The sequence below is a fragment of the Leuresthes tenuis genome, unplaced genomic scaffold (assembly GCF_036924035.1).
Source record: "Leuresthes tenuis unplaced genomic scaffold, fLeuTen1.0.hap1 SCAF_12, whole genome shotgun sequence".
Taxonomy (NCBI): domain Eukaryota; kingdom Metazoa; phylum Chordata; class Actinopteri; order Atheriniformes; family Atherinopsidae; genus Leuresthes; species Leuresthes tenuis.
In genome coordinates, this window is record NW_027325366.1 from 23,502,702 (window position 1) to 23,529,388 (window position 26,687).

The 26,687-nt window shown below is 39.2% G+C and overlaps 2 protein-coding genes across 2 annotated transcripts in view; one reads left to right on the top strand and one right to left on the bottom strand.

The window, feature by feature from the left end:
- Positions 1-26,687, bottom strand: part of snx4 (sorting nexin 4) — a 289,781-nt gene that overhangs the window by 136,946 nt on the left and 126,148 nt on the right. The window lies entirely within an intron of this gene.
- nlgn4xb (neuroligin 4 X-linked b) lies at positions 4,777-26,652 on the top strand. Its single transcript, XM_072397193.1, has 9 exons — positions 4,777-5,112; positions 6,301-7,261; positions 7,952-8,104; positions 11,440-11,625; positions 12,129-12,579; positions 15,098-15,311; positions 16,845-16,969; positions 20,264-20,873; positions 23,094-26,652. The coding sequence occupies exons 2-9, from the start codon at positions 6,790-6,792 to the stop codon at positions 23,499-23,501; spliced, it is 2,619 nt and encodes an 872-aa protein (XP_072253294.1). The 5' UTR covers positions 4,777-5,112; positions 6,301-6,789; the 3' UTR covers positions 23,502-26,652.

Below are 26,687 nucleotides of genomic sequence, written 5' to 3' on the forward strand. Positions count from 1 at the left end.
TTTGTAACAGTGAATCAATTGTGGTGTCTGAGCTGTCTGTCTTAAATCTTGTACCGTATGTTTTTTTCCCAACATAACTATTCTCAGTGCATGGAGCTCAATAGAAAGAGATGATGATGATTTTATGTTATTTTTTTTAGTTGTGCTTTAAAACTTACATCACCTTGATAAAACTGTACCTTACTCTGTTAATTTTCGTAGGAACTGAAATTTATATTTAACAAAGGTGTCAAGTCAGTTAAAGTGAATCTAAGCCATTGGACATACATATATCACATAAGTATGAACCTGTTTCGAGGCAGAGGAAAGTACATGGTGAATAACATCAGCTGCAAAGATCAGAGACCACAGTGACAGCATTCACACAAGTTGACAGATGCTTGACTGATTTTTAGGTAGACCTTGGGCTGTCTTCAGAGAGGCTCAGATAGCACCGCTGCTCAAAGCCCTTCTCTGACCACTGGTCAAGTTAAAAACAATTGACTTGTGCAGTTTGTCTACTTCTGTTCATATCTTGTGTTACCAGGGTTGTGTTAGGATGATCAGTAGCATATGAATACTTTATATGCCACAGGCTTTAAGTGTTAGTCATTCTGACATCTCCAGAAATATTTGGAAGGGTTGTGCAATTGCAGAGTGTGTCAGTAATGGACAAAAGACTGAGTACAGAGACTGAATACAATGTGGTTGACCACATTGTTGCATTGTGTGGGAACGATCATCTTATCTTATCTGATCACCTTAATTTGAATGCATACAAGGCAAACGAGACGACGATGGATTTATGGAGGAGCAGAAATAATTTGAAAACCATATCTATCCTGGGGGAAGTGGTGGAAGTTGGGGAGGGTTTCAGATACATTGTAGTTTACCTGGACAACAGACGGAACTGGGAAATGCAACACTGAAGCTGTCTACAGCAAATAACAGAGAAAACTCTACTTCCTGATAAAGCTTAAGTCTTTAATGTTTGAAACATTATGTTCCATAAATCTGTGATGGAGTGTAATTTTCTTTGCACAACTTGTTAAAAATAATGGACAATGCTGGATATCATCTACACAACATAGCGATTAACCAATAGAGTGTCAGACATAGGCTTCCTCTGCTTCACCACACTGAGGACTACTTCTGGAGGTCGTACCTGCCCACAGTAAAAGCCTTACATGATGATTCTTTGTAATGACCATTTGGTCACCATCCCATTTATCTATTCTTTTGTTTATATATTTATTTATCTATTTGAATTCAAGTCATCAATCATTCATTAGACTGTGACAATATAATTTCCTTTGAGTTTGAAGAAGCATTATTTCGATTTCATATAAAGTTATCAAAAAGGGCATTTTTCAACAGATATCAGATTTCCTCTTGCATGACAAAGTTGGACATGATCTAGATCAGTCTGGCTTTAAGGGCTCATTTATACTCAATGTTAAATACGCAGACGCATAGGGACAGAGCCTTCTCAGCACTGAGATGATTCAGTCATTTCGCTGTCTCTGTGGCTGCAGGGACAGGGAGGTTGTCATGTATCCTCCAACTCCGAGGATCTGGGTTCGTTGAAGAACAGAGGAACAAGACAAAAGCAATTATTATCTTAGTTTTAACATTAGTAAATATATAGTAAAACTGATAACTGCTCAGCGGTAAATATTGCACTGGTTAAACCATGAATTAATGAAAGTTCACCAGACAATTACACTAAACTAGCATACAGTGTAAACTCATATTTATTTCCATCTTTGCCTGTGGCTATTAGCTCTGCCGCAGCTGTCAGTCAAGGTGAGAGAACATCTTCATACTTCTCAACGTCTTCTTTGCAATATTTGGGCTGCATTTTGCAGATTTGACACATGCTTGACTGACTTTTGGACTGTAAGTTTTATCAAGCAACAAACAAGCTCATGGGACAGGCTGACTCTAGAGCATCTGCTCGCACCTGAGAAACTAAGCCAATTAGGTTTAGAAAATCAAAGATAAGGTTAAGGCAAGTTGGGAAAATGACATTGTTTTAGGAGAAATGCACCACTTACATAACCTGCAGATTTGTTACAAACCCTCTCTGTGTGTCATGTGGTGGCAGAGACACCAGGCTTCTTCCGGTCAGGAATGTACATATGTACATAAAGCATAATTGTTCTACCCAGTAACGTAAAGAGGCAACACCATTCTTAGGATTCTAGGCCACAAATAAATCCAACCCACAGGCACTATAAGCCAGACAAAATTGTTTAAATTAAAAAAAAAAATCAATTATGTAATAGGACCAATTGGGGAGGGATGGAAGGAAATTTTGCTGAAGATACAGTTTACATTTTTTTTATATCGAGCTTAATTTTGTGAAAAATTTGTTCTCTCTGTCTGTAAACAAGATAAAATGTAGTTACAACTCTAACCTGTCCCAAAGCACAATTTTGTTAAACTGTTTTCATTACTAGCACTACATTGAAAGATTATATCAGATTATACTTATAAAGCGTGGTCAACCCAGTCATGCAGTTTTTAATGTTGTATGTCATTGCATTGAACTATACGGTCTGTGAGCAGTGTGCTGCCAACCAGAAGCTTCTAGGACATTATCATACCAGCAGTTGTACACATTAATGCAAAAAAACTGCGCTAACTATGTAAATCACATTTACAAATGCTCAGGGATTATCGTACTGAAGTCTCTGAAGGTAAAACATCAAAGTATACTCCCCTTCAAGTATAAGCTATACAAGCCTGTGATGTTAAATAAGTAGGCAGACTGGATGGTTGGCTCAGTAAATAAGGACATGAATTTTAAACAATGTCTCAGGTCATAATTTTTCAAACAGCAACTCTATGTTAAATTGGTATAGTCTGACTCAGAATGTTCAAAGTCCTTAAACTGTACATTTTTAACGTATTCTGATTATCAATGGTGGAAAAATGAGGGACAAACTTGTTTTTCGATGTTTTGTAGTGACATCTAAGGGAGCAGTTGCATATTGCAACCAACTGATCACTGTTCATATCAACTTTCTCCTTCTAGCGCATAAGAGAAATTATGACGAAATTTAAAAAAATGGGGGAAAAAAGGAAGATCAATTCTAGAGCCAGTGGTTTTGTTTGTTTTTCCATGCTGACCTGCTGTTTACTATGGAGGTCCTGTGCTGTCTGTAGATATGAATCGCTCTTTTAACTTTCTTGTGATAAAACACATTAATGAAAACATAATTATGAACATTATATCCAATCGAAGCTCTAAAATATTACATTTTTGCTTGCTGTTTGTTGTTTTTTTCACTGGTTTAGTTTAGTTGGTTTTTATCAATGAAACTTCTTGGTTGGGAAAAAAAAATATCATTGTTCAAATACACCCCCTCACAATATAAACCACATAATATTGAGTTACATTTTCTGGATCTGAAAGGTAATTAAGATTTTTACCATCCCTAAGAGATGTTGCTCAGTCTCTCTTTTCCTAACTGAACAACATAACTAAAAGTTTTGGTGTCGTTTCCTGTGAGGAGCACAGCCTTATTTCATTGTGTCTCATATGCTTTTAACTCTGGCAATGGCAATTTTGTGTATATCGCGCATTTAATTACATATAAATCTAATGTACTGAACAAGGAATGAGAGAACTGCACTCGTGACAAAATTACACAGAAAAATACTGTACAGGCTCACATATGTATAATCACACACAATTCCTAATTGTAGACTTGTGAGAACATTTGAACACAAATGCAGTGAAAAACTATGAGGTTTTTAGGTTGGCAATTTTAAAATAGTTCCTTGAATTTTATCAGCAAACTCTCTGGTTTGTATAGGCCTGACCTTAAGCTACAATTTTAACCGTTTAAGCTGATATGAGCCTGAGGATGGCTTCACTGACTTAGGGCTGTTTTTTTTTTTGTTGGCATCCGTGACTAAATAGAGTAAGTGACATGACTTTTGCTGTAAGGGGTCCTTGACTTTGCCAGGCTTTGACTATAAATCATTATCATCCTTCTAAATCACCTCTCAAAACCCATCTGTACAAATAGACTGGCATTACCCGATTTTCTTCTGTTTAACTTTTTAGATTCTGGTTCTAAAATGGGACAAAGCAAAAAGAAGGTGGAAGTTGTATAGAGGGAATAAGCAGACAAGTGCGGGAGCACATAGGCAGACAAAGAGATGGATGGCTGGATGGAAGATTGTTGAAGAGAGGAATAGAAAGTCCTGAATGCTGCTGCAGCAGGGTGTGCTGACGTGAGGAGTGTTCCCAAACACAGTTAGTAGCGACTGCAGACCAACTGCATTACCATACTCACACATACACACACACCACTGACACGCTGTGCCTAAGGAAGAAAGCTGCTTGCAGGCATAGCTGAATAGAATGGGGACAGACTCTCTTGTTCTGGCCCTGAAGAGGTCATTGTGTGCTCCAACACTATTTGTGTATTTGTTAAGGTGTGTGTGAGACTGAGAGAGCTTATGCAGGTGTATTCAGATATTTTAGTACCCTATTTGACTTTTTCTTTCAGTTAATATTTTTAAGCTCTACAAGTGTGTGGGAAGCTATGCGTGTTTATGCACTAATGTACTTTAATGCTGTGCACCCCTATGTGAGTGTGTCCCCCCCTTCTTTCCAGTCTGTGCTTCCTCGCAGAGCTAGGTGCGTATCATTGGATCAGTAGCTGCTGCCTGCCACACTGTCCAATCGCATCTAGGAGGAGAAAATAGAGAGAAAGAAAGGAGAGGGAGGGAGATGGGGGGAGGAGAAAGAAAGGAAGGAGAGGGAGATTGATCATTTAAACGTCCTGGGCCCTGCATTTCACGGAGAACCACTTAAATTCCAACTATATACCTAAAAAAAGCACTCTGTTTCTTTCTGTCGCGGACCGAAAAGGCTTGAGGGCTGTTTTTTTCTTCTCCTTCTTTCTTTTTTTTTGGGTTATTTCCACCCAGGAGACGTGCCACCAACACCACAAGCAGCAGCAGCAGCAGCATCAGGAGCAGCAGAGGAATATCTCACAAAACCCCATCCCGGGCACGTCGGATAAGCCGCAGCAGCGAAAGCACGAGGCGAATATTGCGGATTGTGGAAGGGGAACATGCTCCGCGGGCTTTCACAACACTCACCCAGCCTCGGTACGGTTTATCCAACAATTTGTCATCTGGAGATTTTTTTTTTACTGCAGCGGGATGCAGGTTGAGGTTTTTACATTCTAGTGTGTGTGTGTCGGTGTAAGAGAGGGAGTGTGTGTGTGTGTGTGTGTGCGTGTTCGCGCGCGTGTGTTTTGCCATAGTCAGCTTCAATGCCGATAGAGATTTAGTCAAGAAATTGTGCCTATCGAGCAAGCATTTATTCAGCACTTGTTTTCCCCTTTTTTCTCCTCCTTCTTCTTGACAATTTAATAAGAACGCAGTACTGTTTTTATCTGTTCTCTCCATATGAAAATACTCAAGGGGAGGGTGGCAGGCGGCGGGTTTGCCTTGATAAATGGAGCGTTATTCATCAGCGTGTGTGTGATCACCACTGGAATGTTAACTAGCACCTTGGACAGCACCAATACAATCTAAGAAAGAAGGAGGGACAAGGATGTTCATCTACACATTTTAATATAGTTGCAGTTTATAGTTGAATTTGTGTGTGAGCGGGTGTGTGTGTGTGAGAGAGATTTTACAGAAATGAGCGATTTTCTGAGAGCGTTTGGATGCGTGTATGTGTTAATATTCTGCCCTCAGGCCCTCTGAGAGAGTCGGCTGGGGAGCAGCTGTGTGTGTGAGTGTGTGTTTGTTCGTAATAAAGAGGGAGAAGGACTGTGTGTGTGTGTGTGTGTGTGAGCATGCAGAGTGATCAAAACCATGTGTGACATGATGAAGGTGTTTGGAAGAGAAATACAGGACCAAGTCTGTAAGTTTGACAGATTTCCTACCTTATGCTACATGCAGGTCAGGAGCCCCATGGTGTATCATGGTTTAATTAAGGGTGTGACGTGACAACCCCCCCCCCCCCCCCAACCTCCCCCCACCAAGGGCCTGTGATCTGTAAAACAGTGTGTAGTGAGGATGTGACACAGGAGCCCTGACAGCCTGACACCAAGTTAAGCTGAGCGGACAACATCTCGTTTGCCCTGTCTATCACTCTCATATCTATTTTTAAAGTGAGCAGCAAGCAAGGTAGCACAGCTGCTGTCATGTGTCTGATGACATATGTGTGTCTCCTGTGTGCGTGTGACATTTCATGCATTTCACATTGTGATTATTCCAGTGAAGACTAATTAAATTTCTCTTTTCTTTCTTTTCTATTTCTTTCCCTTTCTTTCTTGTTTCCAGCCAGCAGTTTGGGCTTGTTATGAGGTTCACCGGAAGGAGAAAGTGACAGAGGAACAGTGATGCTACTGTTTACATAACGAGAGACTCACACATACACACGCACGGACACACACACACACACACACACACATATGTATATATATAAACAAACATGCACACAGGCTCAAATTGCCAGTCAGGATGTTAAACACTTCTACACATTCATACACTGACAGTCGTGTATTCAAGAGACTTGCTGATTGAGTCACCACACACTCGGAGGCACAGAATCACTGACTCACACACACACTCTCAGATAGACACATACACAAGGGGAAAAGGTTGCTTGCAAGAGACAGGACTGAGTGTTGCGTGTGTTATGGGCCAAGCTGAGCAGCAGCTGTGCTTGAATGTTGGATACCTCTGAGAGGTCAGCTGTGACACTCAACCTGCCTTCAGTACCTGCCCTCCTCCCCTCCTGTCCCTCATCTTCCAGCTAAACACACCATCATGACTGAACTAAGGAGCAGGAGAATTTGCCCCTACTTATCTCTCTCCTGCCCCATCAGATATCCATCCCTTCTCTTGCTCCTCTGCCTCTCCTTTTCCCTCCATCTGACCCCCTCATTGGCCGAGCAGACTGTGCCTGTCATTTCCACGGCGCAGGGTCGCATCCGTGGCATCCTGACTCCCTTGCCCTCAGACCTTCTTGGACCTGTCATCCAGTACCTGGGAGTACCGTACGCCAGGCCTCCAACAGGAGATCGACGCTTCCAGTCGCCGGAGCCGCCACTTCCGTGGCCGGGAATACGTAATGTGACGCAGTTTGCTCCTGTGTGCCCGCAGTCGTTGGACGAGAGGAGCATGCTGGGAGACATGATGCCATCCTGGCTCACCACAAATCTGGATATAGCAGCAACATACCTCACTCACCAGAGTGAGGATTGTCTATACCTCAACATTTATGTGCCCACTGAGGAAGGTGAGTGATGCTGGTGATGTGCACTGACTTTAAGGGGTTGTGGGAGATGAAATATGCATGCAGGGTTGGGATTGGGATTACATGCTGAAGTTCATTGTGCCCTTAGGTCAAAACACAAGCTGAGATAATGATGCCTTTGGCTGTGACAAATGATTAAAATGTGGACGTGTTCTGTCAGGGCACAGACTTGGCCTTGTTGGATTGATAAAAAAAGGTTTTTAAAAAAAGCACCCTGTTTCCTCTACCCTTTCTGCATGCCGCTGGTTGAACCAACACTTAATATGCAGACACCTGCGTCAGTCACTATGGGGTTTACGCAGTTACTTGTGGACGAAAGTGGGAAGGACACAGACTCACTCATGCATACATATTGGTTCATACACATGCACTGAACTGCCACACGCACAAACACACAATCACACAACCGCAATGAACACTCCCACTGGCATCAGGTGCTTTAGTGATGTCACATTGATGGTTTGAACACATTTATATTGCTGCATTAATCTATCTATCTATCTATCTATCTATCTATCTATCTATCTATCTATCTATCTATCTATCTATCTATCTATCTATCTATCTATCTATCTATCTATCTATCTATCTATCTATCTATCTATCTATCTATCTATCTATCTATCTATCTATCTATCTATCTGTCTATCTGTCTATCTGTCTATCTCACAGACATCCATGAAGAGGGGGGTCAGCGTCCGGTGATGGTCTATGTCCATGGGGGTTCGTATACAGAAGGCACTGGTAACATGATGGATGGCAGCGTGCTAGCAAGCTATGGCAATGTCATTGTCATAACGCTCAACTACCGCCTTGGCGTATTAGGTAAAAGAATAAATAATTTATACGTAACATATCATCCGTGTGATATGTGAGTGGATTATACTTATGATAATAGTACTATGAGTGTGCAGAGGGCGCTTTTAGTGTGAATGTAGGTTACTTTTTCAAACAACTCTCAAATTCTAAAGATTCACAATGTAAATGTTAATCATTTCAGTACAAGGCTACACAGATTTTGTCACTTAGCAATCAGTTGATAGACTATACTGTCAAATAGATGCTTTGTAGACAAATGGGTGACAGATTTAGATAAAAAACACAAAGTATTGGGCAACCATGTACCACCATAACAGCTTAACTTCACCTTGGTGTTGAGTCTATAAGTCTCTGGTTGTTCACAGATGAACTTAGCACCATTCTCCCAAAAGATATTTCCCCATTTGATGTGTTTGACACGTTGGTCTGAAATCTCCCATTGTTTTTCAGTTTATCTACTGACTGTGAAGACCATATCGCATCATTTCCATTCTCATTAAAATCATTCAGTGAACCCTTGTGCTCTATGCTGAATAACATTTTCTTCCTGGAAGTGAGCACTCACATCAGGATAGAGATGTTTCTTCATTGTATATACATGATCACACAGAACAAGTTTGAATTTCTTGCAATGGTTCTGTCCTCTAAGGGTGCAACTGGACACAAGCCATGCAAGCAAAATGCTCCTGACAGGATCACTGAACCACCTGAGCACCTCATTAAAGAGCTCAAGGGCTATTTTTTTCACTTTTTGTCACCCTTTTGTAGTTAAATAATCCATATCGAGGCATTTCATATTTATCATGTAATTACTTGATCGTAATTACTTCAGCTGATCTTTTCCTTCCATATGTATGAAAGTGGTCAAATGAAACTATCACAAATACTGTACTATGTTTCTTTTAGTATCAGTTTTGTAGTGTTAAGATGTTAGTAACAAAAAGACAAAGCAAACACAGAAACTACATTTATCGTTTGACTCTGTTTAAACGGTCCCTTTCTTTTCCTTTAGGTTGTTGTTTATGACTAAGAGGGTTTATGCATGCAGGGTGATCCTTTCTAAACATGATATTTGTGTGAACTTGTTTTCTAATTATCTTTTCATTTTCATTTAGGAACAGGAACAAAACAGTTAATTTCTGTGATAAAATTTATGGTGTATTCACCACCAGCAATTGTCTAAACCTACAATAAGCTATTAAATGTGAAAGCCTTTTGTGGATTGTTTTTACCCAGAGTGCCTTTTTGAGTTCTATTTACTCTTTTTGAAGAGAAAATGTTCAGTATGGGATGTCCTTAGTGGAAATAACCCCCCTGAAGCAATTTTACTCTCACTAGCATTAGACTCCGATCTGATCCTGTTTAACTCCCTGACTCATTGCTCTCTGAACAGCAAAAATTTTTTCTAATTTTAGACAGCTATGCAAAGCTCAGGGGCTGAGTAAATAGAATATCTTAGATTCTAGGCATTTAGACTTTGTGGCTGCAACTAATAAAATGACAAACCTTAGTTTGGACCTGAATAGCCTTGTGAGGCTGAAAACATTTGGTTTCATAAAGTATTGAGTTGTTTATGTGTGCACAGCAAGTAAGATACATTTAATTCAACTGGTCAGGGTTAAATCACACCCACACTCTTATGTAGAGTTGTCCATTTTGTAGGCATTTATATAAGAAAATGTATTTCAGTGTGCTGGCAAGTTACCAAAATGTGTTGACGCAGCATTCCGTTGTTAATTGCCTACGCAGTACTGTTTTAGTCAACCCAAGTTTGTAAAATTGGTTGACAAAAAGAAAACATATTTTATTAAAAAACGCATAAAACCATGTATATGACAGAGACCTCTGATAAATTATATCTAGCAATCAAAGTTAAGTTTGTGTTAAGAATATTTATGAAGGAAGAGTTCCACAGCATTCGTGTGCTTATTTTCCAATTATACTGTACCCACAAAGTACAAAGTAAGATTGTATAAAAGGTTTTGCTTTCAGAGGTAAGGTCATATCTCAGCTCTGCTTTAATTAAGTAGATAATGCTTTTTTATTAGACAAGGGCTATTGAGACAGGTAATGTGGGAAGAGAGATGCTGTAAATGTCCAACAGGCTGGGAATTGGTCCTGGGACTCACTGCTTGAGGGCATTTGAGCCCATGTGGTATATATCCTAACAACTTAGCTATCAGGTTGCCCCGGGCAGAGAATGTCTTTTGAAAATGGATTGGACATTGGCTACGTAGGTTGAAATATATTTTGACGTTGATTTTCGAGGCTTTTATCAGACGCTAACTGTGAGATGCTTATTTAGTCTGCATGTGGTTTGTGGGGGAAACCAAATTCTTGGGGAAAAAAGATAAAAAAATCTGCTGCAGCTGTAAAGATCAATATGAGCTGAATAAAACCATTCCTACATGCTTCTTTGTGTCTTCACCACCATCCTCTGTGTTATCGCCACCTCCAACACAATCCTCACCACCATCATCATCATCTTGAGTAGCAGCATCATCTTCCTCCTCCTCCTCCTCCTCATTTTCATCATGAGTCGGATACATGAGGTGAGCCAAAGAAAAGTACAATTCTTCTCTGTCACTCCTACTGTTATCAGCTGCTCGTGGAGCATGCGTCTGTCAAAATGTGAAGAATGTAAACAGAGAGAGATTTATCCAAATGCAGCATAAAAGCACATAATAAAGTATACATGAAGCCATCCTGGAACTACTGAGAATAAATATTATCCTGATATTGCCCCTCTTGCTTCAATGAAATATCTGAAAAAATGCACATAAGTGATGAAATATATTATTTTTTGCCTTGTCTTTTTCACTCATTGTATTCTTATGTGTTTGAGATTCACAGAAATGAGCTTCTGCAGTAATGAGATATACTGTGGTGGAGTGAGCCATTAGGATCCCTTGTTTTTATTTAATAACATCAGTAGTGGGGGAATAGGGGTTAGTGGTGAATATAAAGGCATGAACGTGTGTGGTTTATGCTCGTGCAAGCTGATATTCTTTTACACGAATATGAATGTACCTTCTTGACTTGATCCAAGCTGAGGGACTTTTGGAAAACCACATCTTTTTTTCATAAATATCTTTTTAAAACATATGATAAACACAACTCGTGCATAATTGACCTTAACAATGGGATTGCCATTATCTCACGTCAAACTAATTATCCCCTCGTGAGCTCCTGTGTGTTTGTTCATTGTATTATTGTAAGACACAGATGCCCTATCTTTATACAGTGATCGGCTTCTCATCATTAATGTTAAATCATGCTTTGCATACTCTTTGTTCTGCAGTTTGTTCAGTCAATTGCACTCTCTTACTGCCTTCCTGTAGGATTTCTTAGCACAGGTGACCAGGCAGCAAAAGGGAACTATGGCTTGCTCGATCAGATCCAGGCTCTGCGCTGGGTCAAGGAGAACATTGCTGCCTTTGGTGGAGACCCAAACAGGGTCACGGTGTTTGGATCTGGTGCTGGAGCATCCTGTGTGAGCCTCCTCACCTTGTCCCACTACTCTGAGGGTAAGAGAGAATCATGCAAAAACCCTGTATCATAATCTATTACATCCCCTTTATGCTATATATGTGTCACAGGTCAGGTATTTACACTTTAAAATGTGAAAACAGTATGGGCTGATGAGTGTTGGTTTCTAGAGAGTTCTGTGAAAGCTTTGGCATTTTGGGTTATGAATTTTTCCATTGAACCAGTGCAGTTTTCAATTACTGATCTTGGAGCCTGAAAAAAACCTGTGAGTTGTTTCAGTGGAGCAGAATGCCCATGACTTATATAACCAAGAGCTGTATTATTTTAAACTCATTATCTTTTCATTGTTTTCTTGCTTTTGACTGTTTTATCATTTGAATGTGTGTAAATGTGTTGTGTAACCCTCCAATGTGTAATCATGTTGTTGTCCATTCAAGCATGTGTGTGTGGGTGCACTTACATCCATAAATGCACACGTGTGTCTCAGTGTATGTACTCGTGCACCCTTATTTTTGTATTCATATGTGTTTTTGTGTATCAGACCTATTCCACAGAGCCATCATCCAGAGTGGCAGTGCTTTAGCCAGCTGGGCTGTCAACTATCAGCCAAGCAAATATGCTCAGCAGCTCGGTGAAAGAGTGGGCTGTGGCATCGACGACAGCACTCAACTGGTCGCCTGCCTCCAGGGCCGGAGTTACCGTGAACTTGTGGAGCAAAATATAACACCGGCCAAATATCATACAGCTTTTGCTCCGGTGATTGATGGTGATGTCATCCCAGATGACCCCCAGATTCTAATGGAGCAGGGAGAATTTCTGAACTACGACGTAATGCTGGGGGTTAACCAGGGCGAGGGTGTGAAGTTTGTGGAGGGCATTGTGGACTCAGAGGACGGTGTCACTGCTGAGGACTTTGACTTCGCTGTCTCAGACTTTGTGGATAGTTTGTACGGATACCCAGAAGGCCGAGATACACTGAGAGAAAGCATAAGGTGAGTGAGCATGTGAATGTCTGATTATGTCTCAGGAATGATTTCACAGTCTAGATTACTGGATTATCAATCTTCTTGCTTATATAGATAGGAAAAATGACACCTATTAATTAAAGAGCCCCTATCATAAATGTTTAAGGTTTCAGATTTTCTTTTGAGTATTCACTAGAGAAGGTCTACATGCTTTAATGTAAAAGGAAAATGAATTTTTCTCACATTTTACATTGCTGCAGCACCACTTGTCCTCTTTTGTATTATTTTTTTTTAGCTTCTGTCTTTTTAAAACCTCCAAGAGGCCCAGTCTGCTTTGTTTGATTAAAAAAAATGAGGTTCATGGTGATGTCTTTGATTAAAGAGAAAAAAAATTAAAAAAAATTGGCTACAAATGCAATGTTGCGCTTGATGCGGACTTTGTACTTTGTAACCCTGCAAATCTTTTACATGCACAATAAGCCATATAATACATGGAAGGAAAAGGAGTATCCCTAAAAAATGATATGACCTCTTTAAATAGGTTGCTTCAGTCAGACACTGTTAATTTAGTCTGGCATAAATCTAATATAACTGTCTGGCTGAGTAGTTGTTCAGTAAAAAAACACTGCCTATCACCACCTCCAGTGTTCTCAAATGAACACAATATATTGTTCATTTTCTATAATCTGTGTGAAGAAATATTGATCAGGGATTGAGGTTGTGTTGGAAATAGGCACAAGTAGAGTTTCTTTTAAAAAATAAGTGATTCAGTTTTAATGAAAGTGTTTCAGTTTTTGATCAAATGAATTAATTGGGGATGGGAGGTTCAAAGTGAAATTATTCTCACAGAACTTCTGAAATCAATTTATTTGACTACCAAACATTTAATTTAAAGAGCAGGACTTTGTTTAAAAAACAACAACAAATGTTTTCAATGTAACAAAGTTTTATGTGTTAAAATAAAACAAGGCTGCAAACAAAAAAAAATCTAAATCAAAACTCAAACAGTAATGTGGTCTGTAGCTCTCCCCCAGCTCCAATGATAAACATATTATACCTCCTCATTGAGCGGCAGTGCTGTCTGATCTGGTTGCTTTTAAGAGAAATGGCCTCTGTTCATCGGCCAGTGCTTTTCACAGCTGATGCTTTCTTTTATTGGTTTTGGATGCTGGTGAAAACCGCTGCTCAGAAAATCCCAAAAGGTTTTCAATGGTGTATAGCCCTGGACTTTTGGCAGGCTAATGGAAGCTTGGTATTATTCATTATTCCCACCAGATCTTTGCTATGTCTGGTTGAGCATTGTTATGTTAGATTACTGCACTATGTACTGTGCAATAGGTTTGGTTTTTCTCTGGCTATGTTTCTATTGCTTAGGCCAGCCTCAAGCCAGTCATTTGTTCTGCTCCTCTTTAGTTAAATCGGCCTTTATCATAATATCCCTGCCAGTTTACAAGAATGGTTTGTCAACTCTATTGAAAGGTTAGCTCTGTTCAACTGGTGAAAAATTCTGATTGTTTTCTGTTGAAAGTCATCGAAGGAGAACAGTTTAAATGACCACTCAGTTTCTTAGACTTCCCACACCTTAGTTAAGAAGTGAAAATAATGGCAATAAAATGTGAGCCAAAATAGAAAAAACCTAAAGCTCAGAATAATATGTGGCGATGGATATCCAAATGGTACTGAACAGTTCACTTTTACATAAGCCAAGCCGAGGCCTGATTTTGCACTCTGTTTATACAACTGCTGACCATACAATCCCTCTATAACCCCCTAGATTATTCCAGGAGTGGTCCACAGACTTGATAGTTTTGTTGTACTCCCCTGTTTGATTGTTGTTCCTCCTGAAGTTCTACTTCTTTGTTCCTTCCCAGTTCAGTATAATAAGACTGTCAAGATTTCAGAAATTCAGCTAAACAAAGCCACAGCATATGTGCACAATTTAATTAATGAATTTAGTATCTAGCCAGATCCAGAATGCACCTGTTGGTCATGCAACAGCAGGTGTTTGGTTTATGTCTTAATTTGGCTTTTTTGGGTTGCTGAATTTCATTGGGTTGTTATATTTTATTGCCTACAGAAGAAAATTGGGAAAGTGATATCAGATGATGTGAAAAGCTCACGGCATTGTGAGACTATATGACACGGGAGGGACAAAATGTAATGATGATATGTGCGAATATTATTATGATTAACTTACATCAGTTACACGGAAAAGTGTGTGTCTGTTAAATACCCATGAGCTGTAATTTGTAGAGGAAAAGAAACCAGTGGGAATGCAAAACAAAAAGAAAAGTAAAAGAAAATTAAGAGCCAGTTACATCAGTCAGTTAGTGAGCTTTAGAGATGCTTTTGGGTAGGTTTTTTTCAAGATGGCCATTTTATAGTGCTTCCAGTCTTAATGCTAAGTGAAGCTAAGCATTTATTTACTCTTAGCAAGAAAGTAAATGTAATTTATGTATTCATAAATAAACATCAATTGTATAATGTAAACTATATAATGTTTTGTGGATACTACACACTGTAATTTGATATGTGTTCTTTAAAGGTTCATGTACACTGACTGGGCGGACCGTGACAATGCAGAGACCCGCCGCAAGACACTGGTTGCACTTTTTACGGACCACCAGTGGGTAGCACCGGCAATCGCCACAGCTGACCTCCATGCTCAGTACGGGTCTCCCACCTACTTCTATTCCTTTTACCACCACTGCCAGAGTGACGCTACGCCGCCCTGGGCTGATTCTGCCCATGGTGACGAGGTGAGATGATGTAACAGATTGATTTTGCTTTTAAGCCAGCCCAGTTTTACAACCAAACATGAAATAGTCACGTAAAGGAAAAGTTTGTGTTCATGTTGACAAAACTGAAATCGGTATTTTTGTCATGCCATCCAGCACATCTTTCAAAGTACTGTATTTCAACGGGACGTGTGGCTCACATGTACAGCAAGTCTTGTCTCCTCCGAGGGGGAGGGGAGTAGTGTTACTTAAAGCCCCAAGTCTTCAGAATGGGACTTGATGTTGACTCTCCCACTTGATAGACAGTTGAATAGCAATGTGATGCAATTGTGACGCAACTGTCATAATGGGACTATTTAGTGAAATATTGTGACATTGTGTTATTCTATTGAGTTATTTTCATGTTTCATACTGAAGTGAAAATCATATCTGCTAAGATGTATACATAGATCAAAATTAGACCATTTAATTTTTTTGGCCACAAGACTTGGTTATTCAAGCTGACAGGAGACAGAAGGGATTAGATGTTTACAAATTGAGATCATATTTTCACTAAAGATATTACCTAGTTTGAGTAATAAACTCTTGCTTTGATTATGGCACTGTTAATAATGTATTCAAAGTGCTTAATGCGTGTAAATAAAGCTGAGGTAGGCAGGAAAAAAAGCTTTTGAAAAAATAGCTCAAAGTCCATCTACCAGACAAGTGCAGGCCGTGCTTCATACACCACATTAAAGTGGAAGTGTATTAGCTGTAGCTGCAGCCTGGGGCTATGGTTAGCAGAAGGTTACACTAATAGAAATGTTCACCAAAATCTCTCACCTGCTTTCATGGGAAATATACGTGCACATCTTAACCTTCCACTTCAGTATATTTAGATATCACGAGGAAATTAAGATAGTAGCTTAGTGTTATAGGAAAAACCCTCAAGCTCAGAATACGGCAGTTGGTAGGTTTTTAATCTGAGTTGTACCTTTTCTATAGGGAGCCTTTGAGAGGTTGAAACAGAAGGGATATGCACATGCAAGAACAAAGCAGCCAATAGCAACAACCTCAATCTATAATGCTCTGTGATTTTCCAAAGTCTTCTCAGGAAATCTAGATTTGCTAAAGCCTCAAAAGAGAAGAGGTGCTCAAGTCTTGTTTCCTCTGAGACTGCTTGAATTACAATCTAGTGAAAGGTTATTATGGAATTTTTGTCCACAGACACTGTAAAATTACTGCCTGCCTCAGCTTTAAGCAGAAATGTTCATTAAGTTTATTTTCCTGTGGAACTGACTTTAAAGCTTTTACAACACAGGAGTCTTTTCATTCCTGTGTTGCTTACATTTAAACTGAAAGAGTGGGTGTATAATTTAACTTTAGAGGGATGAATTACATTATAAAGTAGGGATGACTTTTCAAACTGAACACAAATTAGCGACTTGAGTTTGGTAGGTCCACTCCTTTTATGAGTTTTTCTATATCCAGCTTTGATTTCAGTCACTGCCCAGGGAAAAAATGTATTGTGGAAGTCATTCAAATGTGAGCATGTGTGTATATGTGTGTGTGTAGGTGCCCTATGTGTTTGGCGTGCCCATGGTGGGTCCCACTGATCTGTTCAACTGTAACTTCTCCAAGAATGACGTGATGCTGAGTGCAGTAGTTATGACTTACTGGACCAACTTTGCCAAGACTGGGTGAGCAAATAAAATGTTCATTGATGTGAGATAACACTGAGCTGGAAAATCCCACTGACAAGAAGTTTGTTTCTTTACTACGTATAGCACAAATTAAATAATTTTTTTTTAAAAACAATACAAATGAATGCACAGTTGCAGTGTAATTAGATTCTCTCTAGTATCAATATATCTAATCAATACCCGTGTGTAAAAAATATCTCATGGGGTTGTATAAAAGCCAGGTGATTTAATCACTGGTCGGAAAGCTTAGAAAAGTGTGTGACAGAAGTCACTTGTTTCATGTTGCTTTTCTTTTTCTTCTTTTTGGCAACATGTAGTGTCGTGTGGACAGCTCACTCTTGACTTTACAGGAACAAATCTCCAGGCTCCAAGGCAGCCAAGAGTCAAGCCTATGGTGTCATCCAGATAAACAGCTTTGTGTCTCTTTACTTTGCAGCGCTTGATACACTTTTCATAATGTTTTGTTCGTTGCAGTGATTAATAAAATAGATGAGCAGAGATTTATTTAATAGTAGGCAGACACAATTTGGGAAAATTCTTATCAATATCAGCAACATTTTAATAATCAAGAAATGCTTATTTTCCTAAAATAGCCAGTGTCTATTGAAAGGGATGTTACCGCTAAGAGGAGCTGAGTTCTACTGCAACATGAGAGGAAAACTGTGTTGAGTGCAAAAAAAGAAAAAAAGAGTAAACAGATGAAGAATAAGTGTTTTTTTCTCCAAAAAAAGAAGTCTGATAAGAAGTTCGTAGTTTGAATACAATCATTAAAGCAGCTCTGCAGACCAATTTTGGCAGAGGAGCACACAGATTTTCTGTCAAGTCAAAATCTCAACAAGCCTTTTCATTTTTGGACCTTGGCTGAGAAAGTTACCCCGCTGCTGAAAAAGTCCTTCCTGAGAGCCAAAGTAATGAACAAAATAATTGATTGATTGATAAATCTTCTCTTCTCTTCTCTTCTCTTCTCTTCTCTTCTCTTCTCTTCTCTTCTCTTCTCTTCTCTTCTCTTCTCTTCTCTTCTCTTCTCTTCTCTTCTCTTCTCTTCTCTTCTCTTCTCTTCTCTTCTCTTCATGATAAATTGGTAATCCAATTGACTAAAATACAAATTAAATGAGCTACCAGAAGCTCAGAAAAATAAAGATGCAGAAAAGTTAGCATTAAAACTTTTCAAATCTGACAATGTACACTGATAAAAATTGTTAAGGATGGACCTTCCTTTTTTGCAGAATTGGAAAGGAGTAATTACGAGTAATTAATACAATAAAGCTCACTCCGCTGAGATTTACAGAGACATCTGCAGTCTAGACCTTGATCTAAGTCACCACAGGGCCCTGTTAAAGAATCAGGGTGGTGCGCTCACTTATTTTGACTGTGACATGAAAAAAATGATGTCTTTAATGTGGAGGCATAAAAGCAGTCACATTGCATTAAGTCTTCAGTTTCTAGCTCAGACTGTATTGTCATTACCACTGCAGCAAGCTGTGGAGCTAATTCACCAAGGGGAGCCGTGAAGAGTTCAGTCTACACTTCAATTATCAAAGGGGAACTTTCTCTGAAAAGAGATCTCACTCGGCTGAGAGTGTCTCAGATGATGATGGAACTCTGCGACAGCTCAATTTAGCTGGGGAGATGTGATGCTCCCTGATGTATATTTTGTAAGCCTCTGTGTGGGCGTATAAATTCTCAGCTCGTGTGCTGGCAGGTCTTTCCGCTAGCTGCCTCTTTGTGCTGTTCACAGTTCTGGACCAAGTGAGCAAAGCGAGCACGTTAATGGCATGTCTGTGAAAATGTGCAGCTGTTTTTACTTGCAACATTTTAGCTGCTGATGCAAATACGTTCAACAAATTAGCGCCTGTCTGTGTGTGCCTTAGATGTGTTTTACACACATTCATCGTTAATTGAGATATTGGGAGTTTTGAGCCTGCATTTCAGGAGCTGAAACTGTGCTTTAAACAGGACTGTCTTGTAAGTGGCAAACTGAAAAAAAGCTTAGCAGGAGAAGAGATTGTGTTTCCTTTTTTGCAAATACTTATTGCCACTCATTTGTTTTATAACACTTTTACATTGATTATAAAGATGCCTGGCTAAATTATTGGCCCACTTAAAAGAGACTCAGCATTCTAAGAGGAGAGTTGCCAGCAGTGAAGAAGTTCTCAGCAGCTCATTTTGGGCCGTCTAACATCTGAGTAGTTAAAAAAAAAAGAAAAATTCATTGGTATACTTGCAATGAACCTCTGAACCACTCATGGTATATCATTAGGCATTTCATGAATGAGGCACAATTCTTTTTTGTCTTCACTGATTCATTTAATCAAATGGAAATATAAGGGTTGAAACCCTCTTATCTCTGTTCAACTTCTCTGTAGGCTTAGATCAAAGTTTGAAATTATTGATATGTCAAATTCATACTTATATGGACATTTTATCCACTATTTTTGCTATGCTAAATATAACTTTTAAAGATCTTGCTTACTCATAATCTATTAAATGTCTGGTCTTGACTATAACCCTTTTAAAATCTGGCTCTAAAAGGGGTTTTCAAATTCATCTTCTGGAGGAGACATCAGTGAACTTGCCTGAAAGGCCTAAGATATAACAAATGAGCAAAATTGGTTTGTTGTACTTTTTAGAGACAATTGCCGTCTAATTCTGGCAAAACAAATTAGAAACAGAGAGTCAGCATGAGTGAACCACCAGCAATATAGCCAGTACCAGTTTCAAACTGGAAAAGCACATAGTTTACCCCATTGTTAAATCCATGGATATATAAACAATTCTAAATATGCTTGGCATTCTAATCACTACAGTAATCGCTGCCTATGTACGTGAGTAATTCTAGCATCAGCACGTCAAGGCTAGCATACGAGTGGACACCGCACAAAGCTGGTCTCCACAGGTTAACCCTAACCCTAACCCTAACATATTCGACAAAAAAAGACTTGCTTTCATTTGGTGAAACAAATGAAAAACATTTAACCTCAAGAACCTTGTCCCCCAGCAATTCCAAATTGCACAGTTATACAATCAATTTGGAATCACCAATTAAAGCTAACATGCATACATTTTGTATATGTGAACACTTTTGGAAGAAATTGCAGCACCTGAGGAATAACCTTACAGAGTATTTGATGCTGCCCACTGTAGCACTTTATCAACGTTAAATAATACATTTAAAATCATCAAGACATCAATCAAGCAAATTCAAATTTGATTCAGAACGATTATGACTAATTTTGGAGGTCGAGGCAATCAAATATTACAGTTAAAAGTGTTTTTTTTTCCTCTCAACAGTGATCCAAACCAGCCAGTTCCTCAAGACACCAAGTTCATTCACACAAAGCCTAATCGCTTTGAAGAAGTTGCCTGGTCTAAATACACCCCTAAAGAACAGCTTTACCTCCACATTGGCCTCAAGCCTCGTGTCAGAGACCACTATCGTGCCACCAAGATTTCCTTCTGGCTCCAGCTGGTCCCTCACTTGCATCACGTCAATGAACTCCTTCAATCGGTGTCCTCCTTCACCCACAGTCCATCTCCACAGGATGACACCCCTTATTCTTATACTAAACGTCTTTCTAAAGGTTGGCCTCCTAGCAGCACACGTCACCCAGGTTCACAAGGAGGTACTCCACAGCCACCGGAGTCTGCTATAGGCCAGGATGGAGAGGAAAACGGGGTTCGTGTCCCTAATGAGGACTACTCCACTGAACTATCAGTGACAATCGCAGTGGGAGCGTCACTGTTGTTTCTCAATATACTTGCCTTCGCCGCTCTGCTGTATAAGAAAGACAAAAGGCGCCTGGAGCATCGTAGGCCACGTCCGCTTCCTCCTCCTAGAAGAGACATCACACCTGCAGATGTTGCAGCCCACCTGCAAGGGGAGGGACTGATGTCATTACAGGTGAGTCAAACTATTCTGTATGTTCGAGTATTGGGAAGGAAATTTAAATTTCACTGAACTCTAGACCTACATTGTAGTGGTACACTGTTGCTAGCTACATTATATGTAAATTCATTACTTATTTATAAGTAAGTAACATTAATTCAGTTGAGTTTATGGATTGCCTACCTGCCTGCCAGAGGCACATCTGCCAGCGAAGCACTCTTACAAATCAAAGCCTGTCATCAGCAGACATTATCAGAAAGAGAATCTGTGTGCCTCTGTGTGTTTTGATGTGTGCACATGTGATTGGTGTGTACAATCTTTGAACTGCCACCAGTTTTTTCACTGAATTAGTCCTCTTTTGGATTCTGTCAGTCACCCTGTATTGTGTTGAAATACCACACAGGGAGTGCCGCATGTTAGATATCTTTCAAAGCTGACAAATCCAGCTTATTAGCAATTGAACTACGATGATTTAGCTCAGCATCACAGCGGTTTATATTATGATCTTTATGTTTTGGATGTCTTCTTTTTTGACGTGGCCTCCTAAAGTTCGAGTGAAAAGAAAATTCTAACCTAGCCTTTTCATTTTATCACTATTCTTGCCTTATTGTTATTTATGCTTTGTCTGACTAGATTATGCTTAATTACAGGTCCATTTTGCTGTTAAACATCTGACAATATTATGTGTTTATGTTGACTGGATCTCAAATGGACAGCTGTGAGTGTGTCTGTCTATACCTCGCATTAACATACGTTTTCACTTTGTTTTAACTGACTACTTGCAATCAGATTTTACTTCCCTGCTTTGTGTAAAAATAAACAGGCGATCTATATCACACACTGTCAGCCGTGGTAAGCGACAATCAAAAGATCACCAGTAATTTGCAAGATCTTTTATCAGTAGAATTACAAGTCATCTTACAGTGTTCAGAAATCACATTATTTGTCTCTGCTGTTTATTGTTGCAGCACCTCTTATATATTCTGTGCGAAACACTCTGTTTTAGTTCCTTTGTCTTTAAGCACCCCTCCCAAAAGATAGCTCATATTTAGGAAATTATACATACGTGTTTCATGGTGATGTAGATAGGTTAGGGAAGAAAAGACTTGAATACAAACGGGGTGTTTGAGCCATTTCAGTAACCGTGTCTTTTGTTGAAGATAATTATTCCCTCTTGTGTGGACTTTGTAATTCACCTGAAAGAAAAAGTTATTTACCGCACAAAAGGAAAGGGAAAAAACACAAAAGGCATGATTCTTGCTCGGAAAACCACATTAGGCCCGCAGAGCTTAAAATCACACCAGCAAAGTCAGGAGTGATTTGGATGCTAAGTGGTATGAGGTAGTTTGAACTTTTTTGTAGTTTAAGGCCAGATCAAATGTGGGATTGCTAATAAAGACCAGTAAAAGGTGGAATAGAAACCGAGTTCAGACTCACCTTTACAGATGATTCCACATTTTAATGTGTTATGCTGATGATCATACATGAATGACAGCAAATAATGACCATAGTAACATATTTCATTATTATTTGGACACACTTTAGCTTCATTAACTGATGTCAGTGCTGATGACACTAAGATACAGAGTGGTGGCAACTTTCAGATGTAATGTAATTCAAACTGTTAGGTCTAACTAGCTGTTGTCTTACAAATACCGGGGATGTGTTTGTACTGAGAATGTATGATTGTTTCACATGAATTCTCGTTAGTGATATTTAAACTTTGACAAAATTAGCTACTGAATGTGTTGTTTTGAGAGTCTTGCCTGATAAAATGTATAACAGTAACAATACTTTGTCATGCATTAGTAGCAATTTGACATTTGGCACGGCTTTTTTCTCTTTAATATAATTGCAAAATTGACACATCAGAGTCGTTGGCTTGGCAGAATTTAAAAACACTATGTTGTTTGTCCCATTCAGATATAAGGCTTCGTTGATTTTTCTGAAATACCTTTCTTTTAAACTTTTTATTTCTCAACTTCTGAAGAAACTACACACATGATATAATTTGAGAGGTCAGCTTTTTGCTGTAAACTGCTGAATTTCCCTTTATGATCATCAATATTTTTGTAAGAATTGTGAGTCTTGAAAATATTGATGCGACTTGTGAGTCATTCCAGGCTTGAAAGGTAAAACTGATGAGTTAATTGACTTCTCAACAAGATAAGACTTTGCTGCCGTCCAAGGTTGGGTAATATGATGAAGAATGTGATTTTCTGTTGAAATTTTTAGGTGAAGCAGCTTGAGTGTGATGTTGCCTCAGCAGATGAGAGAAACAACACTCACCACCATCACACTCTGGACACCCTAGATGCTCTGGATGGCTTGGATACCCAAGACATCTACAGCACACTGGATACTGTGCGCCTCACCTGCCCACCTGATTACACGCTCACTTTGAGGCGCTCACCTGATGACGTTCCCCTCATGACCTCTCTGACCCCAGGCTCACTGCCCGTCACACCAGGGTCACACCCTGTTACTCCGGCAACGCCTATGACCCCAATGACACCAGGATCAGTGGTCGGGTTGAGAATGGGGCATCCTCACCAGGGATACACACACCATAGCCCATATAGTAATACACATTTGCCACATACACACATTTCCACACACACACACTCAACCACACGTGTATAACCTAAGTCAGACACTCGCACATACAGGGACATAGCTACAGCTCACACTCATACTAAAACACACGCATATAGACTCATTCAGACACACCCACACACAAAAGCAGACTGATATACCTCTACTAATTACCCTGCAGGATTGTTACAGATGGAACAATGGACATTTTTCAGTAACAGGATGAAAAGACAAACAGCTGTGTGTTGCATGTCGGGGATCTTCAGGCCAACTGGATCTCTGGAGCTGCAGTTCTGTGCATCATTTGCTCATAATGTGATGAGCCAAGATCTCCATCAAAATGTCTCAGAACCTGCTTTGGATTTTAAATCTGCTTTTTCTAAGCCTAAGGCAGAAGATAAGGGGTGCTGTGGCAAAAGGATCAGCTATAGATCACTTTAGTGCACACGAGCTGCACAGTACAGCCGTGTTGGGACTGAGGTGAGCAGATTACAGATGTCAAACTGAACTAAGAAGTACCACACACAGACTGCTGATGTCAACTTGAACAACCTGTGAAATGTGAATGTAGCATTTTTTTCCCATAAAAAGATCAAAGGCCCTATCTGCCAAGGATCTAACTAAGCTGAGGAGAAAAAATAACAAGTTTCAGCAAGCAATGGATGTAAAAGCAGACAGAGGAAGAAGACGATTAAAAAGACAACATTAGCTGAAGGAAATGTTAGTCTGATGGTGGGAAAGAGATTAACAGGGATTTAACAGCACTGAGAGCGAGGAAAACAAAGGAAGATAGAGTGATATGAAAAACACCAACATGGAAAGGGTGCCAAGAGACAGAAGTTAGGTTCAGAAGAGGAAGGGCCTCTGAAATGTTGCCAGACTTACTGAAGAGTCACTCTAACCAGCTATGTGTTCAACTCTTGTACATAGAATGGAAAGATACAGATGATATATTATGATTTATAGCATTTACCTGCTCTTGCATTAAAACATGACTTATTTAACCACATTATTGCTTTCATTTCAGATATTGATATATTATTGTATAGATGTCCTGAAGCAAGGCTGGTTGTCTTTCTATCTCACCCACTGTAGTATGTACACAGTACCTTTATTTAAAGGCTATATTTGCTATGCACAGTCATTTCAATGATTCCTAACTATGTGAGCATTTAGGTACTTGTTAAGAAGCTGAAGTATACGATATTATTCACTCCATCTTGTCTATTTTTTGACCTTCAGATGATGAGCTAGTACTGTGTAGATAATGCAATATAGGTTTGATGATTGAGCACCAGCCAAAACCCTCAAACCCTTTGAACCTAACCCCTTGTTCCTGAACTTATTTCTGAATACCTTTGCCCCAACCCAATAAGTCTCTGCAGTCACTCTGATAACAGACAGACAAACAAACAGACAGACATGGTGGTGATGATTCAGGGGGTCCTAAATTACAGCATGCCTCAAAAAATATTTCTCTTACCTTTATCATTTACACTTTACGAGGGGGCCTAAGTGTTTCAAGTAGAGCCCCTGATTGAACTACCTAATGCTGACTGACACCCTGTTCTTCTCAAATAGAAGTGATGAAGCAAGTTTGATTGAATCTATGACGGCACTCCCCTTTCTTTAAAGTAAAGGTTGTAGCTTAGAATTTCTCCTCAGAACCACCCATTCTCTGTAGAATAATGTCACCTTAAGTTTTACACCTAAAGTTGGTTAACTTGACTTGTGACCATGGTTTGCAGACAAATTCATTTAAAGAGGTGAACTCTGGATGAAGACATTGTGATGAAGGCTTTGTGTGATAATAAGACTAGCCACTGATGGCAAACATACTGCTTTTGAGGCTTAAAATCCTTCAGATGGATCAAATATTTTTTGAATTTCTGGGAAATTAAAGAGTAGAAATGTATTATTGAGGTCCTAATTATTACCTTCTGGAAACATTGACTGACTTTACAGAGGTTTTCCTGCTGACTTCACTGTGAGTTTTTCAGGGCCTAGGTAGTTACTGCTTTGTGTCATTAAAGTTAGATGTCAAGCATTTCAAAATCTATTGAAAGCTAATCATATTGATAAGTCACAAATTTAAGATGTAGTACTGCCACGGAAACCACAAAAAAGGGAAAGCCTGAAGTTGTTTAGTTAAAAAATTTTCCCATACTCCAACTAACCAAATGACAGCGCTCCAGTAACTCAACCAAAGGCCCCAACAATAATATTGCCGCATTCCTAATTTATCCCCTCTTTCCTGGCCCTTTTCCTTTCCCTAATCTCTACCCTTTCCCTCTCCAGCCTTATCTGTGTGACTACATGCAGCTTTGTCACAGTTAGGCCTATTTAATCTCCTCTCATCCTAAGTAACTTCTTCATGAGAGACTTTCAGTTGATTGTTAACAGAATATGTGAAAAATGAAAGCTGAAAAATTTGTGGGTGGCGAGCAAAGAAATTTACAAAATGATACAAAAATAACATTTAGGGGATGTTTGACTGAACTTTTTTTCGTATGGGTTTACCGACTCAGCAGATGGCTGGATTGTGACGAGCATAAAACATTTCTGCTGCATTTTTGAAAAATAAAAATATCAGTATTTTACAATTTATGAGCTTTTTACATGTCTTTTGTGTCTTTATTTTCACATTTTCTAGCAATGTTCAATGAAACTTAGAGGGAAATGAGTTTCCCATACTGGGGCCGATATTTAAATAATTGTTTACATCCAGTTTTAAAGGTATTATTCGTGTGAAGTGTAATATCTATAACATTAATGCCTGGTTCTGTCGTGTATAATTTTCAGAAAGGTTGTAAAATTACATTTTCAACAAAAAAGATGATTAGCTCAGCTTAGCATAATCACTGCAAATAGGGGGTAACAGCAAACCTGGCTCTGTCCCAAAGTCCAGCTTCTATCTTCTCTGAAGTTAGGCCTACCACCTATTATCTTGTTCATGTTTAAATGTGAATATATGTTTTTTTTGTACTGATAATTATGTACTTGTTGATGAACTTGAGAGGTAATGGTTTCTTAATATTTTTCAGTCTGTGTGTGAAGCTAAGCTAAGTGCTGACTGTCAAATATAAAAGAAATATAAAGGTGAGAGACTATAAATTTTCCTGAAAGAAGCTTCTAAGAAACGTCCTAGTCTGGAGGGACTGTAAAGGAATCTTACATTGATTATCTTTAGCATCAGATCAGCATGTATATGTACAATAATTGAACTCACTATTG

Coding starts and splice junctions, on each gene's coding strand:
- nlgn4xb (XM_072397193.1), top strand. CDS start 6,790: ATGACTGAACTAAGGAGCAGGAGAATTTGCCCCTACTTATCTCTCTCC. Junction 8,105..11,439: donor CTACCGCCTTGGCGTATTAG/GTAAAAGAATAA, acceptor GCCTTCCTGTAG/GATTTCTTAGCACAGGTGAC. Junction 20,874..23,093: donor AGGGACTGATGTCATTACAG/GTGAGTCAAACT, acceptor TGAAATTTTTAG/GTGAAGCAGCTTGAGTGTGA.